Source organism: Hyla sarda, chromosome 2 (assembly GCF_029499605.1).
Source record: "Hyla sarda isolate aHylSar1 chromosome 2, aHylSar1.hap1, whole genome shotgun sequence".
Lineage (NCBI taxonomy): Eukaryota > Metazoa > Chordata > Amphibia > Anura > Hylidae > Hyla > Hyla sarda.
In genome coordinates, this window is record NC_079190.1 from 262,384,807 (window position 1) to 262,409,090 (window position 24,284).

General features: G+C 43.2%; 1 protein-coding gene across 1 annotated transcript; it reads left to right on the plus strand.

Annotated features, from left to right (window-relative positions):
• Window positions 1-588: 588 nt before the first annotated feature.
• AKIRIN1 (akirin 1) lies at window positions 589-22,996 on the plus strand. The gene is made up of 5 exons (XM_056557086.1): window positions 589-963; window positions 15,333-15,473; window positions 15,609-15,740; window positions 18,627-18,698; window positions 22,121-22,996. Exons 1-5 carry the CDS (start codon window positions 771-773, stop codon window positions 22,129-22,131), a joined length of 549 nt encoding a protein of 182 aa, XP_056413061.1. The 5' UTR covers window positions 589-770; the 3' UTR covers window positions 22,132-22,996.
• The last annotated feature ends 1,288 nt before the right edge of the window (window positions 22,997-24,284 follow it).

Sequence of the window (24,284 nt, forward strand, 5' to 3'; positions counted from 1 at the left end):
ACGCCCTCAGTCCTTGAGGGCTCGGGAACGGGGGCGTATGCATCTTTAAGGGGTTAATCTATCAGAGGCCTTGTTAAAAATCAAAGAAGCGATCGGATTGGTTGCAATGGGCAACTCAGCAACTTTTCCTCTGGTCAGGTTTTGATAAATCTCCCCTAAAGTCCCCAGATCCCCACCACTATCATTATCATATTTGCACATGACAAGTCAGGAGACAAAAAACTAATAATAATAAAATAAATCTAAAAATGAACTAGTCCCTGGTGACACGTATATAACCCACAGCCAGGACCCATCAGTGTTCTGACACAGCACTCCCTTCCTCCCAGTGAGAAGCCGCCCCAGCTTCTGACCTCTGCCTCTGAAGAATTAACATTTGTATTGGACCATGCCATTACTTATCAAAACAGGGGGGGCGACTACGACTCCCGAGGCCACTACGATAACGTCACCCCATATCTAAGCACAGCATAACTAAACGAATATCGAAAATGTTTAGTATCGCCCGAAACAATCCCCCCCTATTGCGCCTGACAACGAGGGACGCCTCCCTTTCCCAGGCGAAGTGGTGCAGTCCTTCACGTGACGTCACAATCGCGGCAGTTGGCCGGTTGCCGGGAGAAGTCGCCATTGCTGTGGTGTTAAGTTAACCGAGAGGAAGCAGCGGGGTGAAGGTCTGCGCCGGGCTGTCTCTTGTCTCTCCTCCCAGCCGCCATACCCCGAACTCGGCAACTTTATCTTTGATACTAGTAGGATATTCCTGGGCGACCATGGCCTGCGGAGCGACGTTAAAACGCTCAATGGAGTTTGAGGCCTTGCTGAGCCCGCAGTCCCCGAAGCGTCGTCGGTGCACCCCGCTGCCTGGATCTCCCGCCACCCCGTCACCTCAGAGATGTGGAATGAGGCAGGAGAGTCAGCCCAGCCAGCCATCCCAGCTGGGTGGAGACTGTAGGCTCACCCCGGGTATGTAGTCTCCAGCTTTGTCTGTGGTGTGTCATGGCTGCATAGGAGTGTGATCATTGTGTGCTGATCATAGGGGACTGGGCAGGGTGGAAGGATCCAGACGAGATGGATCGATTGCCTAAAGGTGGGGGAGACCTCTAGAAGCCATCAGTAGCTGTGGTCCTGGTGCTTGTCATGAGGTGTCTTATAGCTGGTGGATCTAATACCTAAAAGGAAAAAGTCATATTTTATGTGATCGGGGCTGCCCAGGGGCAAATCATCAGCAGTGTGCCCTGGAAAAGTCCCCTACATCTCAACATGTATTATAGGTTTACTGTGATGGTCTATACCAGTGGTCTTCAACCTGCGGACCTCCAGATGTTGCAAAACTACAACTCCCAGCATGCCCGGACAGCGTTGGCTGTCCGGGCATGCTGGGAGTTGTAGTTTTGCAACATCTGGAGGTCCGCAGGTTGAAGACCACTGGTCTATAAACTGCTTGGTGTTAATAATTAGTACCTAGTTGAGGGGGGCGCACAAAGGGTTAACCCATAATGTTCCTGGCCAGGTGATTCAAGGGGTTTGAGAGTATGAAGTGTAGTAGTACGGGTCGGTGGTTGTATTGTTTCTGGTGGTCTGGTGCAGTGAATAGGCCACTTTCTTCCTGGGGTCATTGTCCTGCTGTTGTAGTTGTGTCTGACTGATCTTAGTTTCGCGTTCGTGTCGCCATGATCCGTTTCAGCAGGGATAGAGAGGGCTGTCATTGTGTTTACTATGGGCTGAGCCATTCCAGTCAGCCCTTTTCATTGTGGAGGTGACCTAGGATGCTAAGGGCTTGAAAATGAAGAAACCCCAAAATCCATGTGAAATCAGCATCTGACATTGGCCGGTGTCGTGCAATGGAGGAGAAACCCGCAATACCCTTTATGACTGCCTGCTTCCCCTCTGTACCAATATACCCACCCATTTCATGAATATTTATGGGATCACTGCCCATGTGAGCGTGAAGTGGGCAGGAATTTCGAAGCAGAGGGGATGGAGGCAGGTATGCTGGGCCCGCCTGCATTGCCTAAAGCTGGCCATTTCCTTATTAGCGATTCCGGGTAAGTGATACCTCATTGTAAACTGGTTTACGCACACTATGGGGGAAATTTATCAACACTTGTCCAGAGGAAGTTGCTGAGTTGCCCATAGCAACCAATCAGATCGCGTCTTTCATTTTTGAGAGAGCCTGTGAAATATCAAAGAAGCGATCTGATTGGTTGCTATGGGCAACTCAGCAACTTTTCCTCTTGACAGGTTTGATAAATCGCCCCCCTATAACCCTGTGTATTGGGTTAAGTGTAGGTGAACCTGCTGTCAGTTTCCATTTAAGGCCTTGTTCACATCAGCATTGGAGCTCCATTTGCTGAATCCATCAAAATAGCAGAACTTCAGCGAAGAAAAAGACTGCAGATCAGTTTTGTTCCCTATCAGCCGCAGCGCTGTCCCCACATCGGGGGACTAATGATGTTACCCGCAGGCGCTGCTCTTCTCCTCCAGTGAACCGCGGCACTGGAAACGAATGAGTTGTGAGCCGCGGGCACAGGACGGAAAACGGAAGCTGTCACCTCCCCCTGCAAGCGCAGAAAGCCAGTGGGTGCTGCAGAACTTGTGATCAGAAGTTCTGCATCGCCCGCGGCCCACTGGCTTTCTGCGCTTGCAGGGGGAGGTTACAGCTTCCGTTTTCCGTCCTGTGCCCGCGGCTCACAACTCATTCGTTTCCAGTGCCGCGGTTCACTGGAGGAGAGCAGCGCCTGCGGGTAACATGATTAGTCCCCAGCGCACAGCGGCTGATAACTCATTTGAGGGGGGGGGGGTGGATTAGGGGCAACTTAGTGAAAAAAAAAAAACTGTCAAATAACGTGGAGCCACCATAAGTTTGAAAAATAACGTGATACACATTTTTGGTCATACCGCCCAGCACTAACTTGAGGTAATCTTCCACATAGTCACTAGATTGCTTACCTTATAATGGGGGTTCTCCTCTTAGCAGTAGAAGTGATTTCCCCTCAACTCTTCACCACACACTTTCCTTGGGGATCGTAGTGGCTTCTCCCTACCACTTTCCTAGGGGTCACTGTAGGCCCCTTCTAAATTTCCCTAGAAGTCTCAGCATCTCCCCCACTACAGTCAGAGCAGGTTCCGCTACTTGCGCATTAGTCACAGTAGTCTTCCTTTTAGGGAATGATCACAGCTGGGCTATTCCCCTCCCCTTTACACCAGAGTGTCATAGCAGGACTCCATCTTGTCCTTCCTCGGATCACCGAAACACTCCCACTGCTATAGATGCCCCTTAAGCTGTTAGAAAGCTGCAAACAGTGTTCGAGATGGAGAACGGAGTGAAAACTTGTCAAAGCCAGATGTGTAAAGAACATTTTCTAGGCACTCTGGCAGAGTACATACAATTAGGGGCATTGCTAGGGTCTTAAAAGATCAGGGGCACTAGCCCCCAGGCACAACCATCTGACAGTCACCATGTACCTGTATAGTTAACATATATAACATCATCACCGATATACCAGATGCAAATATTGCCTCCATACTACTGCTAACAATCCACACTATAAAATATTGTCAATAATACCATTGTGTAATCCCTTAATAACCATGCCTGCTGCACACCTTATACAGTAAGGGATAGCAATGCAATTTCATGCAGTGGCTCACAGGTGACTTTGTCTTTGGTCGGAATTGTCAATTTTCTTCGTCTGGCCATCAGGAATACTTTGTCAATCAATGACTTATCTCCACAGAACCTGTCGGACAAATATTGTAGGCTCCTCGCTCCAACACATGCCTTTCCTGTATATAGTCCCCATCTGTATTGCCCCACACAGTAATGGTGCCTACCTCTCTGCAGCCATGTAGCAGGGAGACCTAGTTCTGTGCCACCATATAGCCTACAGAAAGTCTCTCGACATCTCCACTCTCCCACCCCTGCGCTCGGACAGGCCAGCAGCCCTGGCCCAATGTAATAGGCAAACGAAAAGTAGAAATGTCCAGCGCTCTTAGATGCAAATTCTTCGGTTTGAGTCATAAAAACATACAGCATAGGGACAAGAACGCCAACGCGTTTCGGATCTGTACGATCCTTAGTCATGGCATTAACAGTATGTCAGGATCACATATAAACTTACGTTAATTGTAACACATCTTATGTTGTATACTAAGCCTCATGCACTCACTGTCATATACAGTATGTAGGCTGCACAACAAATACACTTAAAACACTCATTCGTAGACCTATTTCAGTCAAGTAATGATAATGTCAATGTATCAGCCTTATCAAGACATTTTACATCTATTCACCATAGGAACACATCTACATTACGCATTAATGCTATAGAGAGGGTGTTTAGAAATGCAAGAGGAGGTGATATGAAAAGATGTGATTCAATAGAGAATCCTATTGGATTTTTGTACTGGACACAAGAGAACCGAACGGAATTAACCAAAGACATGATCTCATTTGTACATATTAAATTAAAATGTGGATATATACTTATTTTTAGTTGTGCACTGTTGCAACCGCATCTCTTACATTGTACTTATTGTGTGTATATATAATAACTTGCCTTGTGACTACGTATTCTGTTAACCCTTTTCCGGAGCTTACCCTGAGCCGTCCAATTCCAGTGGTATCTCCAGGTTTTTAAGATTACCTGTTTTTATGTATGATGTCATGTGATCTAAAAAACTACTCGTGTGTGTGTGTGTGTGTGTGTGTGTGTGTGTGTGTGTGTGTGTATATGTGTATATGTATATGTGTATATGTATATGTATATAATATATATATATATGATCCTGACATACTGTTAATGCCATGACTAAGGATCGTACAGATCCTAAACGCATCGGCGTTTTTGTCCCTATGCTGTATGTTTTTATGACTCAAAGCCGAAGAATTTGCATCTAAGAGCGCTGGACATTTCTACTTTTTATATAGCGCCCCCCCCCCCAGGCCCAGGGGTGTGGAAATTTAATGAAAAAAAATACTTGTCCACGGGACTAAAATGGAGCAAAATCTACTTGTCCCTCATGACGATCCACTCTTCCGGGCCAATTTTCGCTTTTACACTCATTTTTTTCCTCCTCGCCCTATAATAGCCATAAATACCTACTATAAGGATACCTTTTTGATTTTTCAATAACATTCTCCGAACCAAGGAAAAAAAAATAATAATAATTAAGGTGAAATTGAAATAGTAAAAGATAATTTTGCAAACTTGGTGGTTTTCTTTTCTTCACTATTTACCTTGTGGTGGAGCTAATATGTTGTTGTTTTGATACTTTAGCCCAGGCTGATTACAGCAATACCAGATTTGTATAGTTTCTGTCATGTTTTACCCCAGTAACTTTTTACAAATTTTTTTTTCGCATACCAGGCTGTATGAGGGCTAAGTTTTTTGCGCCATAATCTGTTTTTGCGTCTGTACTATTTTGGTATTGATCTTTAACTTTTTGGTATTTAACTTTTTCATTTTTTATTTATTTTATTTATTTTCTGAGATATTCTAAAAATTGTAATTCTGTTTTGGTGTGTGTGTGTGTGTGTGTGTGTATATATATATATATACCGTATTTATCGGGGTATACCACGCACCGGCCTATAACACGCACCCTCATTTTACCACGGATATTTGGGTAAAAAAAATTTTTTACCCAAATATCCATGAAAAAATGAGGAGGGTGCGTGTGTGCGCGTGTATACCCCAATATACCCCCAGGAAAGGCAGGGAGAGAGAGGCCGTCGCTGCCCGCTTCTCTCCCCCTGCCTTTCCTGGGGTCTGGAGCGCTGCTGTCGGCCCTTTTCACCCCCTGTCACCAGGGGGAGAGAAGGGGCAGCGGCACCCATTGCCGGCGCCGCTGCCCCGTTGCCTCCCCCCATCCCCGGTGGCATAATTACCTGAGTCCGGTCCGCGCTGCTCCAGGCCTCCGTCGTGCGTCCCCGGCGTCATTGCTATGCGTTGAACGGCGCGGCGCATGACGTCAGAGCGCCGCGCCGTGCATAGCAACGACGCTGGGGACGCACGACGGAGGCCTGGAGCAGCGCGGACCGGACTCAGGTCATTATGCCACCGGGGATGGGGGGAGGCAACGGGGCAGCGGCGCTGGCAATGAGTGCCGCTGCCCCTTCTCTCCCCCCTGGTTGTCGGCGCCGCTTCTCTCTCCCTGGCTATCGGCGCCGGCACCGATAGTCAGGGGGACAGAACGGGCAGCGGCGCCGATAACCAGGGGGTGAAAAGGGCCGACAGCAGCGCTCTAGACCCCAGGAAAGGCAGGGGGAGAGAAGCGGGCAGCGACGGCCTCTCTCCCCCTGCCTTTCCTGGGGGTGTATCGGCGTATAACACGCACACAGACTTTAGGCTAAAAATTTTTAGCCTAAAAAGTGCGTGTTATACGCCGATAAATACGGTATATATGTGTGTATGTATGTGTGTGTGTGTGTGTGTGTATGTGTGTATATGTATATGTATATGTATATATATATATATGTATGTATGTATGTGTGTATGTGTGTGTGTGTGTATATATGTATATGTATATGTATATGTGTATGTGTGTGTGTGTGTGTGTGTGTGTCATTTACTGTATGGGATACATAATGTTTTATATTTTAATAGTTCATACAATTATGCATGCAGCGATATTAAATGTTTGTTTTTTATGTTTACGTGTTTTTATATAGAAAAAGGGGGTGATTTGAACATTTAACATGGAAGGGATTAATGTGGGTCTAAAACTTTTTTTTTTAATTTTTTTTTACACTTTTAGACTTTTTGGAGGAATCATTAGATTCCTCATACAGATGAATAGAGTTCTATTGAACTCCATTGATCTGAATGCTCTGTGATCCATTGATGGAGCCTGGCTGGACTAGGCTCTATCAATGACAGAGCAGGGAAGAGAGGTAAGCCCTCCGGATACCTCTATAGTGGATCTCCTCCCATTGACTTAAGTTGTTCACCACTGGACTACTCTATCACCTATCCTAAGGATAGGAGATAAGTTGCAGATCGCGGGGGGTCCGACTGCTGGGGCCCCCGCAATCTCCTATACGGGGCCCCGACAGCTTGCGGGAAGGGGGCGTGTCAACCACCACACGAAGCGGCTGCTGACACGACCCCTCAATACAACTCTATGGCAGAGCCGGAGCGCTGCCTTCGGCAATTTCCGGCTCTGCCATAGCGATGTATTGAGGGGGCGTGTCGGCCGCCGCTTCGTGCGGTGGTCGACACCCGCTATCTGGCCCCGTATAGAGAGATTGCAGGGGGCCCCAGCCGTTGGGGGGATAAGTTTTTCACCACTGGACTACCCCTCTAACATTGTAAATCATATGTCATCCGCTTTAGTCCGTTTTGCACCCTATATGGTTTTGTCTGTTTGTTTTTATTTTTTATTTTTTTTTTTACACGTACCCAAAACTGTAGTCTACCGCGTTTTTTTGATCCGGGTGAAAAACTGTTCATTTTTTTATTTTATTTTTAATAACATGGGAGTCAATGGGAACCGTACAGAACTGTGTGTGCGTGTGAGCTATAACATTGCAAAAAAAAAAGTGTGTGTGGGGGGGGGGGGGGGGGGTGGGGAAGTGAAGATCATTTAACCCCTTCCCTAATAAAAGTTTGAATCACCCCCCTTTTCCCATTTAAAAAAGTGTAAATAAAAATTAACATGTGGTATCGCTACGTGCGGAAATGTCCGAATTATAAAAATATATTGTTAGTTAAACCGCACGGTCAATGGCGTACGCACAAAAAAATGGAAAGTCCAAAATAGTGCATTTTTGGTCACTTTTTATATCATGAAAAAATGAATAAAAAGCGATCAATAAGTCCGATCAATACAAAAATGGTACCGCTAAAAACTTCAGAACACGGCGCAAAAAATGAGTCCACATACCACCCCATACACGGAAAAAAAGTTATAGGGGTCAGAAGATGACAATTTTAAACGTATTAATTTTCCTGCATGTAGTTATGATTTTTTCCAGAAGTGCGACAAAATCAAACCTATATAAGTAGGGTATCATTTTAACCGTATGGACCTACAGAATAAATATAAGGTGTAATTTTTACCGAAAAATGTACTACGTAGAAACTGAAGCCCCCAAAAGTTACAAAATTGTGTTGTGTTTTTATTTTTTTTTTATTTTTTTTTTTAGTTTCGCCATTCGTCATTACAAAGTAGAATTGGTGGCGCAAAAAAAAGCCTTCATATGGATTTTTAGGTGCAAAATTGAAAGTTATGATTTTTTAAAGGTAAGGAGGAAAAAACGAAAGTGCAAAAAAAAAAATGGAAAAAACCCGGGCCCTTAAGGGGTTAAAGCTGCTAATGGCACTGGATTATTTCACATTTTTATACATGCAGTTTCCAAGTCAAAGTTCCATATTTTTGCTAATATGAACAAGGCATAAAGTCCCCTCAGATTCCAGTGAAACAGCTTCCCAAGGTTTCAGTGGCATTTAGCTGCATCGTGCACTGTAAAACTGCTTGTGCATTCTTTTTTTTTTTTTTTTTTATCCAAAACCAGAAGTGTTTTTGCAAGGAATAGGAAAAGTAAAGGAAGGATTTATATTTCTCCTTCCAGCTGGATGGTTTTACAAGTACAATGCTGTGTGTGACAGAAGCCAAAGGTTTCAGTTTACCTAAGGATATTGGAATTGTTTGGAATTGTGCAGACATTCCCCAAACATGCCATCGCTAGGACCCTGTCAGAAATGCGCCGTCTCATGAATAATGCATTTCCTTACATAATGCCGGAATCAGGATTTCCATGGCAGATGTTGCTGCCGCTGCAATTCTGCCATGTGAACATTGCAGCAGAATTCCGCACAGTCTACCGCATGAACATGGCCTTGTTCTGCTATGATGGCCACTATTACTAATGTGACATTGCCAAATGCTGTATGTACATCTTCTTTACATCAAGAAATGTGCTGCTGATGACCACTCTGATCAGCTAAAGAACAAGGCTTTGCTTGTTCATTCCCCGTTCACTGGCCTGTTGAGCTGATAATTGCCCTGTGCTTAAAGGGGTACTCCACTGGAGAAACGTTTTTATTTTTTTAAATTAACTGGTGCCAGAAAATTGAACAGATTTGTAAATTACTTCTGTTTAAAAATCTCAATCCTTCCAGTACTTATCAGCTGCTGTATACTAAATCTTTTTGAATTTCCTTTGTCTGACCACAGTGCTCTTCTGAGACCTTGTCAGGAACTCTCCATACACCTGCTCTGGACAGTTCCTGACTAGGACAGAGGTGTTAGCAGAGAGCACTAAGGTCATACAGAAAGGAAATTCAAAGAGAATGTGGAGCATACAGCATCGAAGTACTGGAAGGATTAAGATTTTTTTAACCCCTTAAGGGTGTACATGTATGCCCTGCTTCATTCCCCTCCTATGACTGGGTGGTCACGGCGACTATCAATGGCCAGGAGCTGTATCTAATGCCGGACATCACCGATCGCGGTGATGCCCGGCATTAACCCATTAGACGCCGCGATCAAAGTTGATTGCGGCATCTACAACTTATAAAAGCATTCCCGGCAGCTTAGCGGAGTTGATCTGGACCACCGCAGTGTCCCAATCGGCCTAGAGGATGGCGGGAGGGACCTTACCTGCCTCCTAGCCATCTGATCTCTTCCTCGATGGCTAGAGGTATTGAGCACAGATAACACTGACCTATGCTATATCAAAGGATTGCATGTAATAGTCCACTAAAAAACAAATGTGAATTAACCCCTTCCATACGAAGTTTAAATCCCCCCCCCCTCTGGAGATCCGCAGGTTGAAGACCACTGCGGCCTCCGTCATCATTCAGCGCCCCCCCCCCCCCCCCTTGCTTTGTACTCCCCTCGGCAGGAAGTTAGGGTGAGCTGGTCCGGGCCATCTATGCTGCAGGGACCGTCCGGTGGGGAGGATTAGTCGTTGCGGGCTGTCCATATTCCCTGTGGGGGGGTCTCTTCTCCGCGCTTGGGGCCCGGCCCAGGACTAGTGACGTTGCCTTGACGGCGACGCACAGGGACGTTGCGCATGAACGTCCCTGTGCGTCGTCGTCAAGGCAACGTCACTAGTCCTGGGCCGGGCACGGAGAAGAGGGGGCCCCCCCTGGTGAAAATGGACAGCCCGCAACGAATAATCCTCCCCAGCGGACGGTCCCTGCAGCATAGATGGCCCGGACCAGCTCACCCTAACTTCCCACCGAGGGGAGGTGAGTACAAAACAAAAGGGGGGGGGGGGGGCTGGATGATGACTAGGGCCGCAGTGGTCTTCAACCTGCAGACCTCCAGAGGTTTCAAAACTACAATACCCAGCATGCCCGGACAGCTGATGGCTGTCCGGGCATGCTGGGAGTTGTAGTTTTGCAACATCTGGAGGTCCGCAGGTTGAAGACCACTGAGAAGGGTTTGACAGGCGGAGAGTTCACTCCAGTATAAGCCAAGGGGGGCGTTTTCATCAGAAAAAATCGTGCTGAAAAACTCGGCTTATACTCGATTATATACGGTAATTAAAATATCAATAAATGTAGGTTTTAATTTATTACTTTAACCCCTTAAGGACACAGCTCATTTTCACCTTAAGGACTCAACCCTTTTTTGCAAATCTGACCACTGTCACTTTAAGCATTAATAACTCTGGGATGCTTTTACTTTTCAACTTTTCATTCTTTTTCCAATCGTTTTTTTCGTGACATATTCTAATTTGTTAGTGGTAAATTTTTGTCGCTACTTGCCTTATTTCTTGGTGAGAAAATCCAAAATTTGATGAAATGTTAAAAAAATGTTGCATTTATTTTTTACTTTGAAACTCTCTGCTTATAAGGAAAATGGACGTCTCAAATGTTCTATATTGATTCACATATACAATATGTCTACTTTATGTTTACATCATAAAGTTGACATGTTTTTACTTTTGGAAGACACCAGAGGGCTTCAAAGCTCAGCAGCAATTTTAAAAATTTTCACAAAATTTTAAAAATAAGAATTTTTCAGGGACCAGTTCAGTTTTGAAGTGGCTTTGAGGAGCCTTCATATTAGAAATACCCCATAAATTACCCCATTATAAAAACTGCACCCCTCAAAATATTCAAAATAACATTCAGTAAGTGTGTTGACCCTTTAGGTGTTTCGCAGGAATAGCAGCAAAGTAAAGGAGAAAATTCAAAATAGTCTTTTTTTATTTATTTTTTTACACTCGCATGTTTTTGTAGACCCAGTTTTAGAATTTTTACAAGGGGGTAAAAGAAGATAAATCACCCTAAAATTTGTAACCCAATTTTGCTAGAGTAAGGAAATAGCTCATGTGTATGTCAAGTGCTCTGTGGATGCACAAGAGGGCTCAGAAGGGAAGGAGCGACGATAGGATTTTGGAAAGTGAATTTTTCTGAAATGGTTTTTGGGGGGTATGTCACATTTAGGAAGCTCCTATGATGCCAGAACAGCAGAACCCCCCCCCCCCCCCACATGGCATACTATTTTTGAAACTACACCCCTCAAGGAACGTAAAAAGGTGTCCAATGAGCATTAACACCCCACAGGTGTTTGACAACTTTTCGTTAAAGTTGGATGTGTAAATTATTTTTTTTTTTTTTTTTTCACTAAAATGCTGGTTTTTCCCCCAAATTTTACATTTTTACAAGGGGTAATAGGAGAAAATGTCCCCCAAAACTTGTAACCCCATTTCTTTTGAGTATGGAAATACTCCTTGTGTGGACGTCAAGTTCTCTGCTGGCGAACTACAGTGCTCTGAAGAGGAGGAGCGCCATTGAGCTTTTGTAGAGAGAATTTGTTTGGAATAGAAGTCTGGGGCCTTGTGCATTTACAAAGCCCACCGTGCTGCCAGAACCGTGGAGACACACACACACACACACACACACACACACACACACACACACACACACACACATACACATGTGACCCCATTTTGGAAACTACACCCCTCACAGAATTTAATAAGGGGTGCATTGAGTATTTACACCCCACTGGCATTTGACAGATCTTTGGAACAGTGGGCTGTACAAATGAAAAATTACATTCCAAAAATCTGTCAGACACCTGTGGGGCGTAAATGCTCACTGTACCCCTTATTACATTACATGAGGGGTGTAGTTTCAGAAATGGGGTCACATGTGAGGGGTTCCATCGTTCTGGCACTATGGGGCTTTGTAAACACACATGGCCTTCAATTCCAGACAAATTTTCTTGGCCAATGGCGCTCCTTCTCTTCTGAGCATTGTAGTTTACCAGCAGAGCACTTTACAACCACATCTGGGGTTCTTACTCAGAAGAAATGGAGTTACAAATTTTATTTTTTTATTTATTTATTTTTTTGGCGGGGCTTTTATTTCCTATTCTCCCTTGTGAAAATGAAAAATTTAGGGGAATACCAGCATTTTAGTAAAAATGTTCTTTTTCATTTTTATCATCCAACTTTAACGAAAAATGGTCAAACACCTGTTGAGTATTAAGGCTCACTATACCTTGTTACCTTCCGTGAGAGGTGTAGTTTCCAAAATGGGGGCACATCTGGGTATTTATTTTTTTTGCGTTTGTCCGAGCGGCTGTAAAACCAGCCACCCCTGTGCAAATCGCCAATTTAGGCCTCTGACTCATTTATTTTTATTTATTGGGGGGCAGTGTAAGGGGGTTTATATGTAGTCTTTTACCCTTTATTTTGTGTTGGTGTAGTGTTTTTAGGGTACATTCACATGGGCAGGGGTTTACGGTGAGTTTCCTGCTAGGAGTTTGCAAATGCTACAGAAAATTTGCCGCAGCTCAAACTTCAAGCAGGAAACTCACTGTTAACCCATCTGTGTGAATGTACCCTTTACATTCACATGGGGGCGGGGGAGCAAACCTCAAGCTGTTGCAAAACTACAACTCCCAGCATGTACTGATCTCCGAAAGGCATGCTGGGAGATGTAGTTGCGTACCTCCAGCTGTTGTATAACTACAACTCCCAGCATGGCGAGACAGCAGTTTGCTGTTCGTGCATGCTGGGAGTTGTAGTTTTGCAAGATTTAGAGGGCCACTGTTTAGAAACAACCGCACAGTAATCTCCAAACTGTGGCCCTCCAGATGTTGCAAAACTACAAATCCCAGCATGCCTGAACGGCTGTCTTGGCATGCTGGGAGTTGTAGTTTTGCAACATCTGGAAGGCTACAGTTTAGAGACCAAGTATAGTGGTCTCCAAACTGTAGCCCTCCAGATGTTGCTAGGCAACTACTCAAAGACTTCCGTAGTCTGTACAAGGAGCCACACGTCATCGCCGCCGATCGCAGGTAAGGGACCTCTGCTGCCGGTCACGCTACAGTTCCCCCGTTCTGCCCAGATTACCGTCGGTGGGCAGAACGGGGGAACCGAACACTAACCCCTCCGCTCCCGATTTGCAACTGGTCAATCACTTCTGATCGACCAATAGGAGGGGTGGCACCCCTGCCATCTCACTCCTCTCTTCAGGGGGACCTGGGGTTTCTTGGACAACCCCGATTCCCTCCCCCCCCCCCTTATTTTCCGGGTCACCCTTAATCACTGGTCTGAATTGACCGGCGATTTTTGGCATGGGGGGGGGGTTTATCCCGAGGTCCGGTCTCTGTCTGACCAGCTAGCGGCGGGGACCGAGATTCCCATACGTCCTTAAGGACTTGGGATGCAGGGCATGTGCATACGCCCTGCATCCTGAAGAGGTTGGAAAAAAATAAATGACTACACCAAAATTAGTACTTAGATGGGCACTGTCAGATATAAAAACTTTTGATAATGCCCATTGGGATAGAAGCATAATCCAACCTCTAGTTAACTACAAGTGTAGTTGTTGCTGCACAGGGGAGAGACGGAATGTTAGTTAATGAGGTGGGTGGGTTTTTTTTTGGGTGTGAATTGTTTGTATGTTAAAAAAAAAATTGTGTAAAAATTCAATAAAAACTATCTGATTTAAAAAAACTTGATATGTGGTAATGCATGCAAAACTAATAGATTTTGCAATTTGCTTTCATTAAAAAACAAACAGTATTTCATACTGAAAATGTCAAAGAACTGCCTCCTGGGATACAGGGGGGGGGGGGGGCAGAAGCACAGGCTGTAAATGAAAATTACTTTCTCTTAGCAATCACTCCAAGTAAATAAAGTGAATTCTAAGAGAAATATTGGTCATACACATAAAAATATATGTACATGATCAGGATGAGATACTGAGCAACATAACAGTTTTTTTGTTTTTGTTTTGGGTGATCTGACAGGTACGCTTTAAAATTGTCCTTTTCTGACAGAACTTTTATTTTTTATTTTTTCTGCACTGTAGTCTGTAGTTTTTGTCTGTACCATTTTTGTTTTTTGATTTTTATTTACATTTTTTTTATGGCTTATGAAGTGACCAAAAAATGCACAGTTTTGGGCTTTGAGATTTTTTGTGGACGCCATCTACTGTTCGGTTTAACTAACCTTATATTTTAATAGTTTGGACATTTACGCACATGGCGGTACCACTTTTGTTTACGTTATTTTATTTACAAAGAAAAATGGCGCGATTCAAACTTTCATTAGGGGAGGGGATTATTAATTTATTAACTCTTTACTCGGCATTGATAAGTGTTATCGGCACTCTGCTGTTCTAGCCTGCATCAGAGCACAGATCGGACGGCGAGGAGGCAGGTAAGGGTCCTCCCACCATCCACTCAGCTGACAGGACGATTTCGCTGCGGATGTTCCGATAAACTCCCTGAGCTAACTGGCAATGTAAAATCCCGCGTTTTGACACCGCAATCAACTTTGTTAACATCGACTAAAGGATTAATGCCAGGCAACACCATTAATTGTGGGTCCCACCTTATGATGGCAATCAGGACCCACCAGGTATGAAGTGCGCTTAGCACGTAAGCGTGCAAACTGCGGGAGCGGAACCAGGGTGTACAGGCCTTTTAGTCCTTAACCTCATAAGGACCAAGGGCATACCGGTCCCCGGTATTTAAGTACAATTGGTGGTGCAAAAAGCAAGCCCTTATATGGGTATGTGCATGGAGAATTGAAAGTAGTTTTAGGTAAGGAGGAAAAAAAAATGTTAGGGGTAAAATATAATTGCCAAAATTGTTACATACATGCAAAAGTGGTACCAACAAAAACTACATATTACAGCCCAATATATGGAAAAATAGTCAATGGCAAAGCAGCTGACGTGCCGAGCATTAAATGTCATTTTGATGTATTGCAGTAGTGTGTTTGGGCAGAGAGTTATGATCATATATGTCTGTCTAGAGCTGTGGGGCTGTTCCCTGTAAACAATGAGAAATAGTGGGGTGTGTGTTGTGTTGATGGATATATCACACTGCTTTTCTTTTCCTCTCTGCAGAACAAATTTTTCAGAACCTTAGACAGGAGTATACACGTTACCATAGACGAAGGCAGTTAGAAGGCGCATTCAACCAAAATGAAGCTGGCCAGTGTAGTGAAGTTCAGACCAGTTCCTCTCTTACAGCTCCGTCGTCTCCAGGTAATGAAGTTCTATTACTCTTTAATATGTTAGATTTCCTCCTCCCATTTTGTCTGCTGGCAGCATTGATGTTCTGCTTCAACCATTTGACATGAATCAGTTTGCCATTCCCTGTCTTGTTCTGTTTCCCTAAAGGGTCAATGACTAAGAGAGACCAGCCAACCTTTAGCTTACGACAAGTAGGAATTCTATGTGAACGACTTCTGAAGGACCATGAAGAAAAGATAAGGGAAGAATATGAGCAGATTCTCAGCACAAAACTACAAGGTCAGTCCTGTAACAAATGTGTTTGCACTGCAAAAGAGGAGTTTGCCGGAATCTGTGACCTTCAGGGGTGCATCAGCTAGCAACAGTCACTGGGTACAGGAGTCTAAATAGCTCCAAAGACAGGGCCCCGAAAAACTGATAAAATACTGACACTGAAGGACAATAGATGAGTGAGAACAGAACAGTTACCAAGGAGAATGTCTAGGCCGTGCTTAGACTTCTCTTTGTAACATATGGAGAAAACTTTATTAGTAGTCAGAGCTAACAAAATATACATTCCCACTTTCTGACCATTTGAGAAAGGTTTGGAGCAGTTCTGTGGAGAAAAAATGAGAATTTGCTGCTCTACATGGGAACACTTCTGATGTATGTTAAGCTGCTTACCTGAGAGGTAGCACTTTCCTAGTCAGGCCTTCACCTAAAACAGAATATTCTGTGCACTGTCGCTTTTCAGGTAGCATTTAGGATAGCAATCTAGCAAATGTGGTGACTGTTTCCTGAAGATAGGTCATATTTTTTTTGTAGCCCCAGCCTGTTAATTGTAACACTGGACCCATTTCCACTCCCTTCTTGACTAGACTTCTTTTTGTTTACATGCAGCTTTGAAAGCTATAAACCCCTCAACCTGTTCAAAATTTTCTGCCATTTTTCCAGTGTACATTTTTTTTTATATATAATTTTTTTTTTTATTGTGATGCTATAAATGTGTCATGTTGCCTGGACAGATTCATAATGTTAGTCAATGGGGCCGGCATCCAGGTCTAAGAGCGGGAGAAAAACACACAGCTGTCCCTACTAGAGATGAGCGAACTTACAGTAAATTCGATTTGTCACTAACTTCTCGGCTCGGCAGTTGATGACTTATCCTGCATAAATTAATTCAGCTTTCAGGTGCTCCGGTGGGCTGGAAAAGGTGGATACAGTCCTAGGAGAATCTTTCCTAGGACTGTATCCACCTTTTCCAGCCCACCGGAGCACCTGAAAGCTGAACTAATTATGCAGGATAAGTCATCAACTGCCGAGCCGAGAAGTTCGTGACGAATCAAATTTACTGTAAGTTCGCTGATCTCTAGTCCCTACCAAAAGTTTTCTTAACAGGTACACTTTAACCCCTTAACGACACAGGACGTAAATGTACATCCTAGGGAGGTGGTACTTAGTTATAGGTCGGCAAAATAGAGGGATTTTAAATGCATTAATCTGGTTAAATAGTTAGCGTTAATTTTATTTAAGCGATATAAATCCTACAAAAACTCCGCCGTAGCAGTATTGCTACCCATAAGCATACAAATCCTACAAAGAACCGGTAGACTCAAATATATGTGCAAAATGAAGACAATCTTTATTAAAGTTACACAACAAATTCACATCATGATAAAATCACATAAAAGTTACACAGAACATGGCAAACAAGTGACTGCAGGGAATGGTGGAACCGACTATATCTATCATGCAAATTATATAGCCATACTGGGGAGGACAATAGCAGAGGCCATGCCAAAAGGTATAAGGTGTCTTAAAGGACAACTGCAGCGGAATTATACTTATCCCCTTATATACTTATATACTATCCACAGGATAGGGGATAAGTGTTTGATCGCGGGGGGTCCGACTGCTGGGACCCCCCCCCCTCGATCTCCCTAACGGGGCGCCGCCATTAGCGCCCATGGTGACGTAGCGTCGACCTAGAGGTCGACGGTGACGCCCCGTCCCCATACAGTTCTATGGGGGGAGGCACGAATGCTGCCACCCTGCCTCTCCCATAGATGTATGGAGGAGGTGTGCCGGCCACAACGTCATGCTGCGGCTGGCACGCCCCGTACAGGAGATCGCCGGGGGCCCCAGCGTTCGGACACCCCCCCCCCCCCCCCCCCCGATCGAACACTTATTCCCTATCTTGAGGATAGGGGATAAGTGTTTGTACCGCTGCAGATGTCCTTTAAGTGCATCAGTGCAAAACATGACTGAGTAACAGTACAGTACATATAAGGTTATTGCACTTACAAGGTATTGCAGAAAGAGTACAGGCCTCCTAAGACTCAGAAGATGCCATTCTAGTATATCGGTATTCCTTATCGTAGTTCTAATGTGAATCCCAAGCACATACTGCCCCTCCCGCCACTACAAAGGGGAAGTCCCATCAGTGTCCAAACACTACCTGCAGGTACACAGGAACACGCCACCCTAAAGCGCGTCTTGTGTTTTTGCTTGCTCACAGGGCCACGGTCATTAAGCGGTACAATAGTATGTAATCATGGGTATAATTTTAATATTCACCCACAGAATAAAGATAACATGTCTATTTTACCATAAAGTGTACAGCATGAAAACGAAATCTTCCAAAATTAGCAAAATTGCGGTTTTTTTATAAATTTCCCCACACACAGTATATTTTTTTTGTTGTGCCATGCATTTTATGGTAAAATTAGTGATGTCATTACAAATTGCAACTGGTCACGCAAAAAACAAGCCCTCATACTAGTCTGTGGATAAAAATATAAGAGTTATGATTTTTAGAAGGCAAGGAGGAAAACAGTGCTTAAGGGGTTAAAGGGGAACTCCGGTGAAAACAGGTAGAAAACAAATGTTTTCAAATCAACTGCCTGAAAGTTAAACAGATTTGTAAATTACTTCTATTAAAAAATCTTCATCCTTCCAGTACTTATTAGCTGCTGTATAAAACAGACATTTGTGAATTTCCTTTGTCTGACAACAGTGTTCTCTGCTGACACCCCTGTCCATGTCAGGAACTGTGCAGATTAGAATCATATCGCCATAGAGTTCAGTCTTTCCATTTTGCAATTTAGTAAAATATGAAATGTAAAAAGCAAAAGTAGGACATTTTCTTAATTTGTATTTTATTTCTAACAAATTTTTGTCTTCCAGAACAATATGAATCATTTGTGAAATTTACACATGACCAGATAATGCGACGGTATGGGGCGAGACCTGCCAGCTGTAAGCATTTCAATGTTTTACCAATTTGACTTAAATTTTACCACATTTAATACACTGGAACTATTGAAACGATGCCATGAATAGATAAATTTTCCCACTTAACAGTGATAACAGCTTTTTACTATCTTCTGTACATGTACATTGTGTGTGCGCTCGCCAAAGAGCTCAGCAGTGCGCTATGTTAGCTTGTGTTATGTAGCGGACACCTGACTGCAGCAGCAGGGATCAGATATGAGCGTGGCTGCAGGATCATGAAATGGTGGGATGTCAGTGATCAAAAACAAAGACAAAATCTAGGTCTAATAGACTTGCATTAGATGACTTGAGTGCCATTCACATTGGCTGGATCTCATTGCCTATCTTTCTTTCCTAGATAAGTTGTCCTATTGCTTTACTGTGTAAGTACTGTAGTCCCCTGACATATGATAGTTTCACCATACGATGACCTCTCAGAGGCCATCGTATGTTCAATGCAGCATCAACATACAATGCTTCTGTGTCGGGGCCATCGCAAAAACGGTTATCAGGCAGCGCTGACTGCTTCAGCTGCCGCCGGATAGCCGTTTAATGTGCCCTGCTGGTTGATACTTGTCCCCGCTGCTCCAGCCCGTCACTTAGCTGCTGCCCTGCGCCGGCACACTGTCGCCGTCATCACGTCGCTGCCCCGTCGTCCAATAGGGTGGTGTGAGCTGCAATGGAGAGCAACGGCGCAGGGCAGCAATGATGTAGTGATACAGCAGCAGAGGAGCGGCGAACTGACTGGAACAAGTATGTATGATCTATGGTACGAATCCCTCAGCATATGATTTTTCTCTTTAACCCGATAACGACCATGGACGAGTATAGACGTCCAGGTGCGGGAACGCCCGCCAACCTGGACGTCTATACTCGTCCATTATTCTCGTGGGTGCTGCCCAGTGCACCCACGAGATCGCGGCAGGGGCTCGGCTGTAACACACAGCCGGGGCCCTGCTGCACTGCCAGGACCGAAGTAAACTTCGGCCCCGTCAGTTTTAACCCTTACAGCCGCGGTCGGAAGTGACCGCGGGCTGTAAGTGTTATGACAGAGGGAGGGGGCTCCCTCTGTCTCCTCTGCAGCACCCCGCATCGCGATCGCGGGGTGCGGCGTGTAATATGCGGCTGGCCGGGAGTGAATTTCACTTCACTCCCGGCAGTTTAACCCTTACAGCCGCGGTCAGAAGTGACCGCGCGCTGTAAGGAGTTCTGACAGAGGGAGGGGGCTCCCTCCGTCTCTCCTGCAGCACCCCGCAGCGCGATCGCGGGGTGCCGCTGCATACCTGGGCAGCCGGGGGTCCTACAAAGACTACCAGGTCTGCCCTGGGTATTGCCTGCTAGTGAAATATGCGGCCTGCTAGTGAAAACTGGCAGGCAGCATATAACTGCAATGCTTTGGAATACTAAATATGCCAAAGCATTAAAAAGTGTAAAAATAAATAAAATGTAATAAAAGTGTAAAATAAATAAATAAATAAATATATATATATATATATATATATATATATATATATATATATATATATATATATATATATATATATATATATATATATTAAATGAATCTAATAAAAAAAAAAAAAGCATAATGTGTAGGATCACATTGGCGGACATCCCCAGCATGTAATATGCTGCGGATGTCCACCATGTGATCCTACACATTATGCAGCAGTCACGGTAATGAGCTCGCTGCTGCGGCTGGGTAGCTTTGTGCGTCCACTCATAGCAGCGGATTTTCCGCCAGCAGTCATGAGCGGACACACTGAGCTACCCAGCCGCAGCAGTGATGGATATATTCGCCATGAACGGGTGCTTATTCCCACAACATGGCGGATATATCCATCAGGAGCCTTAACTGTCACAGACAGACGCGTTATACTGCCAGCCGACCAAGGACCAATCAGAGAGGTCCCTGGTCCAGCCAATAACTTGTAGAGGTACGGTATATAAATGGGGTCACTTGTGGGGGTGGGGGTACTGTTCTGCCCTGAAAGCCAAATGGCGCTCCTCTCCTTCTGAGTCCTACCACGCGGCCAAGGAACCATATATGGCCAAAGCGGGGGTATTTCCGAACATGGGACAAGCAGCTAAATAAAATATAGGGTGCATTTCTTTTAATATCAGAAGTGATGTACAAAAAATATGCCCCCCAAATGATGCATTTGTGAAAAATTGCAATTTTCGAATTTTTAACACTGACTTTGTAATAATTCCTGCCAAAAAACTATGGTGTTAAAATACTCACTGTACCCCCTAGCGAATACCTTGAGGGGTCTAGTTTTTAAAATGGGGTAATTTGGGGGGGTGTTCCTATGTTCTACTACCTTTTTAATTTCTGCAAACCTTGCATAGCACATAAAAAAAGATGTACTTTTCAAATTTTCAAAATTTCAAGTTAAATTGTTAGGCTTCTAACTAATTTAAAATGTTAATTAAAAACTAAAAAATGATGTCAAAATAAAGTAGAAATCTGAAAGTATAAGTTTCATGAACTATTTGGTCAGTAAGTATAAATATATGCAACCAATTAGTGTTAAAATAGCAAAAAATCTTAATTTTCTGTAAAAATGTCATGATTTTTTGCATTGTAAAGATAAAACTACAAATGATATCGGCTAACTTTTACTATGTACATGAAGGACGACTTGTGACAAAAAAACAATGTCAGAATTATCGAGATTGGCAAAACATTACCAGAGTTATTCTCTAATAAAGACAGACATCCCCGATTTGAAAAAACAGGCCTGGTCTTCCTGGGGCGTACAGGTTTATTTGCATTGGTCCTTAAGGGGTTAAAGAGAATCTGTTATGTTCATGGGGCCTCGGGACCTGATAGTATGCTGGCATCCTCAGCTCTCTGCGCTGCCGCTCTTTAGTCTCAGCTGTGACGGGTTATACATTATATACAGTCCTTCTTGCCATGCTCCCTTCTGTGGTGATTGACAGCATCTCGAAGGGCAGAGAACAGTGTTATTATGCCGTTGTTCTGACTTGTAAGTTCCCAGAGACCCACTGGGTTTCCTTTAAATCCCCTTCTAACTTTGACTCAAAGACTATTATAAAGGCTTTGGTCATATTAGAACTTGTTTTTAAAATTCCCTTGCGATCATCTAGTTCTAAAAGTTCATAAAATTTGTTTGCGTAGGAAGCTAATTTTTTATAACTTTAAAGGGGTTATCCAGGATTAGAAATACAGAGCTAATTTCTTCCAAATAAAGCACCACACCTCTCCTAAGGTTGTGTGTGGTATTGCATCTTAGTTCCATTGAAATGAATGGAGCCAAGTTGTAATATTATGCACGACCTGAGGACAGGACCTTGGTGTATGTAGAACTTGACTCCATCTTAACTTATTTTCTAATGAAATTTGAAAAATATTGTTCTATAACCAGAATTTCTCTTTACAGATGTGTCTTGAAATTCTCATCGATCACCTGGGTACCAGTTTTGAGTTTTACAGCTGCTCCACATTCTTGCCACCTAGGAGGTGCCACGGTTCTCTTTTTTTCCCCATCTTCACACCGTGTCATCCAGGTTTAACGTCATTGCTGGCTGCCTTCACTTATTTCTTTTTAATTATTTTTTTTTGTTAAGCTTTTCTGTTATGTACATGAACATTTTGTTTTAATACTGCATTGCCCAATAAAACTGACTGTAATCTGACAGATTGTATTTTTTTTTATTTTTTATTATTGGATAATCCAACTTTATCCGATCACCTATGCCCTATATGGAATTTTATGTAAGGACTATATTTCTTTATTTTATTTTTTCTTTCATGGCGTGATAATTACTTTGACCTCTGAAGATTGAAGATGGCTTTTGTTTTTTTGATGCACTACATGATTTTTTTTTTTTTCTCCCTTTGGAGAGTTGTGGCTTAAAAAGGATATAAAAATAAAGGACCATACAAACTATAACTGTGGCTTAAATTAGTGAATAGTGACATTAACCTGATTGCTATATACATAACCATGCCAATCACAACCTGTTTACTCTGAAATATATGTATTTTTTATTTAACTGGCTATGTTTTGTTTGCTACAGACAAATTTTTTTTATTTTGTAGTATATCTGCCTGGAAATTGATGTATGCATTGTTTAAAGGGTTTATGGTTTTTGCATGATCACATACTGAGTGTTTTCTGTCATTCTATACTTTTACCAATTCTTTAGAAAGATGTCAAGAAGGAAGTAAAGTTACACACACAGCCTTTATATAATATTGTGCCTCTAGTGTCATTTTGAATTATATGGAATAAAGGTTCCTGGGTTTAGTCTCTTATGAGGAGTTTTGATTGGTAGATGAAAGCGCACACAGGTGTGAACAGAAATTGTATTGTGTATAGGTTTTTATATTGGTAAACTGCAAACACAATCGAATTTCTTACAACTTTACATTTCCACAAGGCTCGGTTCTGGTTAATTTCAGTGGGGTTACCACATCTCAGGTTTACTTCCATATTTAAATTGCGTAAACAAACATGGGAAGTTTAGTTAGCACTAAAATTAATCTTCCAGATAAGGCTAAAAGCTGCTTGGGTTTATTGTAAAGCCCTTTTTACACTGTTAAATGCTTCTGTAAATAACACTTACTGGGTAAAACTGCCACCTACACTTTGAACTTGTGTCCTGCAGCAGCATCGATCAGCCATTGGCTCATTGTTATATACATACCCTGCTGGGTATGCACCGTTTAAAAGGAGTCTTAAATGAAAGTTTACAAAATTGCAATTATGATGTGGAACATGTGGCCGTTAGTGGCTGCATACGTGTGATTTCACTCATATGCAGACGCTCCACCCCCCTCCTTCAAGCAGGGAAACCTATGTTGGTAGGTAAATGGAAGTAGATTGCTGAGGCGTTGGGATAAGAAATATATTTTTATTTTTGGTACCAGGGACAGCGCGTTTACATTCAACACTGTTGGGAGGGGTGGATTTACGAAGACCCCTGTTTATTTATTTTTATTTTTTTTGTAATATATGCCAGTCATATGTAAGATCCCACCTTTGTAAGCAGCAACAGATTTATTAAAAGGCAGCAGCCTCTCGATAAATCTGTATTTTGCAGGACCACTTTGCACACTTTAATTCAATTCCACAAATATAGATTTATACATTAATATAAACACAATCCTGTAACATTTGGTGGGACATTCATGTTGAAGCTTTTCATAAATAACTATAGGTATTTCTTGTGGATGACACTTGTAAAATTCCCTACATATTACAGAACCAGGCAAGTGGATTAACATGTCTATGTACAAATATTTGTCCTGTATACATGTGGCCTAACTGTTGAAAAGCATGCTGACTTCAAAGGAAACCTGTCATCAGTTTCATGCTACCCAAAGCCCTAGCAGCATGGGACAGTGCGTCTTATTACATTGATGTATGATGTGTTCTGAAATGCCACAGTGGTTCAGAGGAATCAGTTGCCACAGTCATTATAAAAGCAAGTTCTTATTGACTGGCACACTTTATTTTATCATGTAATGTGTTACCAGAACCAAAAGTATAAGGCAAAATTGGAATAAAAATTGAATTTTTGCCATTTACAATACAGTTA

What these genes read in the sequence shown, in the direction of transcription:
- AKIRIN1 (XM_056557086.1), top strand. Translation starts at nt 771, where the DNA reads ATGGCCTGCGGAGCGACGTTAAAACGCTCAATGGAGTTTGAGGCCTTG. An exon ending in AGACTGTAGGCTCACCCCGG is followed by an intron (nt 964 to 15,332) that starts GTATGTAGTCTC and finishes TCCTCTCTGCAG; the next exon opens with AACAAATTTTTCAGAACCTT. An exon ending in TACAGCTCCGTCGTCTCCAG is followed by an intron (nt 15,474 to 15,608) that starts GTAATGAAGTTC and finishes GTTTCCCTAAAG; the next exon opens with GGTCAATGACTAAGAGAGAC.